This window comes from Mauremys mutica, chromosome 8, assembly GCF_020497125.1.
Source record: "Mauremys mutica isolate MM-2020 ecotype Southern chromosome 8, ASM2049712v1, whole genome shotgun sequence".
Taxonomy (NCBI): Eukaryota; Metazoa; Chordata; order Testudines; family Geoemydidae; genus Mauremys; species Mauremys mutica.
The window spans coordinates 65,827,790-65,836,079 of NC_059079.1; the positions used below are offsets into that span (position 1 = coordinate 65,827,790).

Sequence of the window (8,290 nt, forward strand, 5' to 3'; positions counted from 1 at the left end):
CACAAGAACAAATGGATATAAACTGGCAATCAATAAGTTTAGGCTAGAAATTAGAAGATTTCTAACCATCAGATGGGTGAAGTTCTGGAACAGCCTTTCAAGGAGAGCAGTGGGGGCAAAAAAACCTAACTGGCTTCAAGACTGAGCTTGATAAATTTATGTAGGGAATGGTATGATGAGACAGCCTACAATGACATGTGGCCCATTTGTGACTGCTAGAAGCAAACATCCCCAACGTCTGGTGATTGGATATGTTACGGCCTCAGATGGCCCGAGGTACTCTGCAAGAACGAGACCGACTCCACACTGAGAGTAACTGGTTTTTAATGAAGGTTACCGTGACAAACCCGCAACGGGGACTCCGCTCGTTGCTGCCACTAAGGCGGGGAATCCAGCACCCAACGACTTGAGCCTGGTTCGAAGTCCAAGGACTAGTATAAACCAGGCTCCTATTTATCTCACTAACAGCAAAGCAGCACAGACATAACAAAGCAAGGCCACCCGTTCTCTAGAACTGCTTCCCATGGCTCACTGCCAGGGACTTATCACATAGCGGTCTCAACTGGTTATACTTGGCTAAAGCTGGGGCATTATGACCTGTAGTAACCGGAGCTGAGAAAGCGGACTCAGGAAAATACCTAGCTAGTCCGTGACAATCTCTTCCGCAACTCCCTGCTCTCCTACAATCCTCCCCTCACTTTCTCAAGCGACTCCAAGGACCATGAGGGCCTCGCAAGGGCATGCGCTATGCAGCAACAGCGGCGGCCACACAAGCAGCACAAATAAAAGCAAACAAGGGCAAGCAAGCACATAAGGCCAAGTGCTAGGCCCTGAACAATATGGGCAGCCCATCCACGCAGCAAAGACAACCAGGACCACAGCCAGGTATCCCCTTGTTGTTGGCGAATGCCTTCCGCCAAATGTCGGAGGCGCTCCAGATCATCAGTAATGGTGGATCCTGCATCTGTAATATTAAAACAACACATGCCAACAAAATCCAAACAGGAATGGCCATGGCGCAAAAGCAAATAATCAATAGCCATACGATTCTGCAGCACTCCCCGGCGAACTTCTCCTAATTCCTGGGTTAACAAAGCAAGCACATAGAGGTTAAATTAAGGGCTTTGGCCACAACACAAGCAAGGTGTGCCACAGCATGGTAATTATGTGCCAACATGCCTGGGAGGCCAATCAAGGTAAAGGTAAGGGCCGCAGCCTCCCGCTCCGAAAACATATTAGCCTCTGCCTTACAAGTAGAATCCAATGGAATGCTCTCCCGCCGATACCGGTACTGGCCCTTGGCGCCCCTCAAGGGATGGGGAAAAAGAAGAGGGGCTACCTGACCAATGGTGCAGGGACCCCCGGAACTATTGGCAGGAACATAGGTAAATGCAGTGCGCCCACACAATAAAAACCATCCTATGCCCATATGCAATTTCATATGCCCATATGCAAAGGATACTTCGCTCTTATGGCGGCAAAACAACTCACCATTGGTATGATCCACTGCTACATGCCAGGCATTAACAAAATACATACACATGCCTGCGGCCGTCACATTGGCCAGGCGAAAGGAATACATACTCGCGTCCAGGGTGTATGTGGCAGCTCCAGGACCTAGGGCATACAATTCCTTATATGAAAAGTCTTTAGCAATTGCAAATAGCCATGAGTGCCGTTGCAATACTTCCAAATCAGTACAAACACCAACAAAACAGGTTTCCATAAGGGTCCCTACGGCATACACACGGGGGAGGCAAAAGGCTGTCGCATTTATGGCACTCTGCGCTAGTGTCACCCAAGCATTCGTAGGTAACATGTCGCCTTGAGCGGCGCCTCCCCTTACAAGGAGCGCTGCGATAAACGCGATAATGAAACCATTCGGGGGTAATCCTCTCCTTCTGGCAAAATGTAAGTCCAGCCATCCCCCGTCGCCAGGACCACGGCGGCTTGTGGATCGCGTTGTGGTATCGTCCATCAGACGCTCGCTAGGACGTGCCATGCCGTATCGCTCGGGGCTTGCGGCTCCAAACCTGCAGGAGGTAATGGGATAAGTTTACATAACGCCTCCCCTTGCTCCCATTGCACAGGTTCCGTGCCCACATTTGCACACGTAAGAAGACTCAGCGAGCGATCAGTGCTCAGCCAATACGGGGGGTAATTCTGCACATCTTTAAGGGTCGGCGACACATAAAAAAGACAGGGGGGGTCGCACCACAACTGCGACTGGGCAGACAGGGGGTCACCACTTGTCCCACTGGCACCGTACAGGGGCCAGGGGCATGCAACACCACCACACCTTGTACAGGGTCTACAACTCCCGGTGTATGCTGGAGCTCCACCCGCAGGGTCGTCGGCATCTGGGGGGCCACCGTTAGTTGCTGAAAGGGTGTCTGGCCTCCGCCCAGCAAGCGGTTATTAAGCAGCCACACAGCTTGCTCTAAAACCCCCGTCCAACCTCACAGCGTGTGAGTGTAAGGTGGCGGATCTGGTCCTTTAAAAGCCCGTTAAGGTGTTCAATAAGGCCACTTGCGGTAGGTGCATACGGAAGATGGTAATGCCAATCTATGCCAATATCAGCGGCCCAGGTACGGACGGCCTGGGCCGTAAAGTGAGTCCCCTGATCGCTTTGCACTGAGCGAGGGGTCCCGTAGCGGGAGCACAATTGCTGCAATGCCGTTAGTGTGGTTGTCGCTGTTGCAGACGCGCTTGGGTGTGCAAACAACACTCCGGTATAGGTATCCACCGCCGTCAGGGCATACTGCCAGCGCCGCTCCTGGGGTAGTGGGCCTATATAATCCACTTGCCAGTCCTGGCAGGGGCCGGTGGCTCGATATATTTGGCCGACCGGCCCCGAAAGGGCCAGGGGAGCCACACGAGAGCACACCGCACAACTCGCTCGGGCGGTGCGGCACGCGGCGAGCGGCAGGTACACACCCTGCTGCCATGCCGTGTACCGTGTCGCGCGGGCCCCACGATGGCCCCCCTCGACATGGTAGCGCTCCGCCACCTGGACTGCCTCACTAAGGGTCATCTCGTCTGCCGCTGCATTCCAATGGGCCTCCGTTGTTTCAGCCTTGGTGTGGGCGTCTACATATCGTACGGCTAGAGGGGCTCGCTTGGCGTAGTACAGAAGCTGCTGCCAAAGTATCGCCCCCCACAAGGGCCGGCCGGCTAGTTCCCATCCCTTCGCCTCCCAGGCCGTCACCCAGGTGCGGAGACCCTTGTAAAGCGCCCAGCTGTCAGTGTACAGATACGTGCGTGGTGGGGACCCTGCGATAGCCAGGGTAGCCGCCCTCAGCTCCGCCCACTGGCTGGAGCCGGCCGTCCCCCATGCCATAGCCACCACATCCGCGTACGGGGCATACGCGATGGCCCTCCATTGCCGGGTTCCCTGGGCGGTGTAGGCTGCCGATCCATCCGTAAACCAAGCATAGCATTGTTCCTCGGCAGGCAGCTGGTCCACCGGTGGGGCCTTCGTTACTGATGAGGGGGGCGCCGGATCTTCCACAGGGGGCAGGTCATCTGTGAGCGAGGGTACATGTTCAAAAGTAACAGCCCCCAACAATACAGCATGGGGGGGTGGAAATTGTGGGCCGGCCGAGCAACATGCGCTTCTCCAGATAGTGCTGCCATTTGAAGTGAGTGGAGCTCTGCGCAACCCCGGTTTGCACTTGGCTGTGGTCCTCCTGTACCCAACGCCCCAGAGGAATGGGCGTCTGCACCACCACTGGCGTGGGGCCAGTTATGCGCTCTGTATCCTGTAGTGCCCACACAACAGCTAAAATCTGCTTCTCCAGCGGGGTATAGCCGGGCTCCACCCCTTTTAGGGTTCGGGACCAGAAACCTATGGGTTCCTTCTGCTGGCCCCCTACCGGCTGCCATAGCCCCCAGGAAGCCACATCTGCCACGGTGGTAACCTCCAATTCAAAGGGGACTCCCGGCAGAGGGGCGTGAAGCCGGGTGTGCATCAGTAGTGCATCCTTACACAAATCAAACGCTGTCTGATGACTGCGCTCCCAATGCCATGGGGCCGCCTTACGCACGAGGGTCTGCAGAGGTCGCATCAAAAAGGCAAGATGGGGAATAAAGGCCCGCCAGAATCCCAAAAGGCCAAGGAAAGCCTGTAATTCCCTCTTAGTCTGCGGCACCGGGTAGCCCTGTACTGTTTGCCGCACCTTCTGGGGAATTTGCCGCTCCGGTCCTGCCCACATGATCCCCAGAAACAGAACGGTCTGAGCTGGCCCCTGTATTTTTTGCGGGTTCAGGGTCCAGCCCCGCCCCTCCAGGCCGGTGGCAACGGCGTGCAGGGCATCGGCTACCACCTCTCGGGAGGGGCCAGAAACCATAACATCATCAATGTAGTGGTAGCAGCGGGTTGAAGGGGGTAGTTGCACTCGGGCTAAATCCGCACTGACCAGCTGGTGACATATCGTAGGGGAGTGCTTCCACCCTTGGGGCAGTACACAAAAGGTATACTGTCGAGCTTGCCACGAAAAAGCAAACTGTTCCTGGCTACTGGGGGCAATAGCAATCGAGAAGAAGGCATTGGCAAGATCCAAAACGGCATGCCATGGCTGGGCAGCTGTTGCTATGTGCTCTTTCACGGTCACTATGTCCGGCACAACGGCTGCCAACGGGGGGGTCACTTTATTGAGTTCTCTGTAATCCACTGTCATGCGCCACGTTCCATCTGGCTTTCGCACCGGCCAGATGGGGCTATTGTAGGGGCTCAAGGTGGGTCGAATAATCTCGGCTTCTAACAAGGCGCTGACCGTTTGGGTGATCTCCTCCTCTCCTCCTGGGAGGCGGTACTGTTTCTTAAACACCACAGCGGCCGGGGGCGGCAACACCACCGGCTCCCAGCGCAGGGCGCCCCGCAGGATAGCCAACAGTCTCACCTCTCGCACTCGCGCTGCGCTTACATACCGGGGGTGACCGAAGGCGAACAGGCCATACTGTGTATCCACGGAGCGTCCTTGCAAAACGTCAATGCCCAAAATGTATTCCCGAATAGCCGCGGCTAGGATCGTGGCCCGGAACGGGGGCGCTTTTCCCATGGTTAATGTGACGGTAACCTCATAGGCCTGGATTTCGGCACCCCCGAGGCCCCTCACCAGAGCCGCCCGGCCATGGGTTTGTGCCGAATGCAGGATGGTGACCTCAGCCCCAGTGTCGATTAATGCTAACACATGCTGCACACCTCCCCTCAGCCAACGTATCGTGAGGGGTACATAGGGGCGTTGGTCCCCCGCCTCCCTCCCAGGTGCGACAGCTGCCACACACGGGGCGGAGGACCCGCCCCCCCCTCAGTAAGGTCGCGGCAGTCGCCACTCCGCCGGCGGGGCAGGCAACTCGCCGGCTCCGCTGCGCTCCACCTCCTTTTCTCCCTCTGCCTCGGCACTCCTCTTGGCGGGGGGCAGCTGCATCCACCGTTTGTATAGTTCCACGGTCGGTTTCCCGTTGATATCGTCGCGGGGAACACCCGCCCGCAACAGGTCTTGCCACAATGTCTTCCGGGGTACCCGCACCTCCCCTTTCTCCTGCCCCCCTCCGGCTGGGTCCTTCCCTTGTTGACCCTTGGAAGCTCGAACGGCCCGCGGCCGTGTCCCTGCCAAGGCAGTCTCTAATTGCATGAAGGTGATAGCCAGGTCGCCCACTCGCCCGTCTGCAGCCATGACGACCGCAAGGGCTTCAACTCATCTGGGGCCAGACGTAGGAGGGTGGCTTTGGTCGATTTAGATACCGGGATGTCATCGGGACCCTCCGTGCCTCCCATCCCGACAGCCCAGGCCATTCCCAACTGCCTGAGGGCCTGGACCCCCTCAGCCATGGTCTTCCAGGGTGCCACTAGGGCCTCCAACTCCCCCACCGATGGGTAGGCTACGTCTACCGCCACCGCTAACCAGCGGTACAGGGACGGAGCTTCCAGGTCGGTCCCGTTCTCCTGGGGGTGCGGGGGATTGGACAGCTGCGCCCGTACCTGTGAATCCTGTGACAGAACTCCCAGCTGTTGCAGCTCCATCCGGAGAAGCAGGACAGTGTTCCCCGCGCTGTCCCACACTCTGACCAGCCAGCCCAAGACGTTTTCGCCTGGCTCCTGTCGAAACGTCTTCACAATTTCTTGCAGCTCCGTCGTCTTATATGTCCGGACAATGGGTGGCTGCAGCTGGTCGCCTTCCGCCCGCAACTCCCGCACAGGGCGGGCGCGGGCTACCACAAGCTTCGATTCCACCTCCTCCCCTTCCGAGGAGGAGGACGACTCCCAAATGTTACCATCCCAGGCAGCAGGGTCCCAGAAAGGGGCCGCGGTTACCGCCCGTACCTGTGCCGTGGTTACCGGCCGGCGCCCTAGCTTGAGGCACCACTTGTTGGCTACGCGGGCAACTAGTACCTCACAGCGCCTCGTCAACTCCTGGGCGCGTTCCGCCTGGGAGGTAACAACCTCCTGGGCTACGGCACGGGCTTCAACTAATGCCGTGCACTCAGACGTTTTCCCCTCTAGGGCCCGCCGCAAGCGGAGCACCTCCTCGTCCTGGGCCCGGAGCGCGGTGAGGTGGAGCCATCCCAGCTCCCCCATCGCTCGCCGCTCCGTCCCAGACTGCCGGTTTGCCCGCAGCCGCTGCAATCCCTAGAGCAACCGCTCGGGAGTAATCTCAGCCGACTTCTGGAACTCCGGCCAGTCAGCTGGAGCCGCCCAGCCTGCTAAAAGCCGCGCCACCGGCCCCCAGCGTTCCGACTGGGGCCACCCGGGTATGCGCTGTAGAGACCCTGCTCGCTGTAGAGTACCCTGCTCGCTGCGCCACTTGTTACGGCCTCAGATGCCCCGAGGTACTCTGCAAGAACGAGACCGACTCCACACTGAGAGTAACTGGTTTTTAATGAAGGTTACCGTGACAAACCCGCAACGGGGACTCCGCTCGTTGCTGCCACTAAGGCGGGGAACCCAGCACCCAACGACTTGAGCCTGGTTCGAAGTCCAAGGACTAGTATAAACCAGGCTCCTATTTATCTCACTAACAGCAAAGCAGCACAGACATAACAAAGCAAGGCCACCCGTTCTCTAGAACTGCTTCCCATGGCTCACCGCCAGGGACTTATCACATAGCGGTCTCAACTGGTTATACTTGGCTAAAGCTGGGGCATTATGACCTGTAGTAACCGGAGCTGAGAAAGCGGACTCAGGAAAATACCTAGCTAGTCCGTGACAATCTCTTCCGCAACTCCCTGCTCTCCTACAGGATACTAGATGGGGAGCTACAGAGAATTCTTTCCCAGGTGTCTGGCTGGTGGGTCTTGCCGGCATGCTCAGTGTCCAACAGATTGCCATATTTGGGGCCAGGAAGGAATTTTCCCCTAGGTCAGACTAGCAGTGACTTGGGGGCGGGGGGGCGGGCGTTCACCTTCCTCTGCAGCATTGAGTATGGGTCACTTGCTGGTTTGAACTGGAGTAAATGTGGATTCTCTATGACTTGAAGTCTTTAAATCATGATTTAAGGATTTCAGTAACTCAGCCAGAGGTTAGGGGTCTAGTATAGAAGGAGGTGGGTGAGGTTCTGTGGTGTATGATGTGCAGGAGGTCAGACTACATGATCATAATGGTCCCTTCTGGCCTTAAAGTTCATGAATCTGAGGCTAGGGATACAGATATGTGAAAAAGAGTAAAGCTGCTACTCAGCCTTTATTCAAGCTGACTTCCAATCTCTCATTAACCTCATTAGGAGTTTGTCTCAGGCAGAGGTGCTGACTTTATGCCATGGGGTGCTCAACCTCTGGCTCTGCCCCACCCCTTCTTTCAAAACCCCACCCCTCCCCACCGCTTCCCACCCCCACACACCCCACCTTGCTTCTTCCCTCCCCATTCCGCCTCTACCCTGAGCATGCCCTGCCCTCACTCCTCCCCCTCCACACCCCAGCGCCTCCTGTATGCACCGGAAGAGCTGATTGCAGTAGGCGGGAGGCACTGGGAGGAGAGGAGCAGATTGGGGGGCTGCCAGTGGGTGCTCAGCACCCACCATTTTTTCCCCCTTGTGTGCTCCAGCCCTGGAGCACTCACAGAGTTGGCACCTATGGTGGGAAAGACCTCAGAACTTGGTCCAAGGTTTTCATAAAATCCTCCTTCTGTAACAGACCAATAACATGAAAACCTCAGTGGGATTTGACCAAACCAGACCCTTTTTAATCACCCAATAAGCAATTTTCTTATGGTGGTGTGTTTGCATATGTCTGAAAGAGACAAAGACTCTTTCTCCACTATCTATAACCATTTCAAACAACAAGGGTCACAAAC

General features: G+C 56.7%; 1 protein-coding gene across 1 annotated transcript; it reads right to left on the minus strand.

Annotated features, from left to right (window-relative positions):
* Positions 1-388: 388 nt before the first annotated feature.
* Positions 389-7,269, minus strand: LOC123375523. The gene is made up of 2 exons (XM_045026477.1): positions 6,893-7,269; positions 389-2,033 (listed from the first exon to the last, which is right to left on the minus strand). The coding sequence occupies exon 2, from the start codon at positions 2,000-2,002 to the stop codon at positions 1,088-1,090; it is 915 nt and encodes a 304-aa protein (XP_044882412.1). The 5' UTR covers positions 2,003-2,033; positions 6,893-7,269; the 3' UTR covers positions 389-1,087.
* Positions 7,270-8,290: the final 1,021 nt, after the last annotated feature.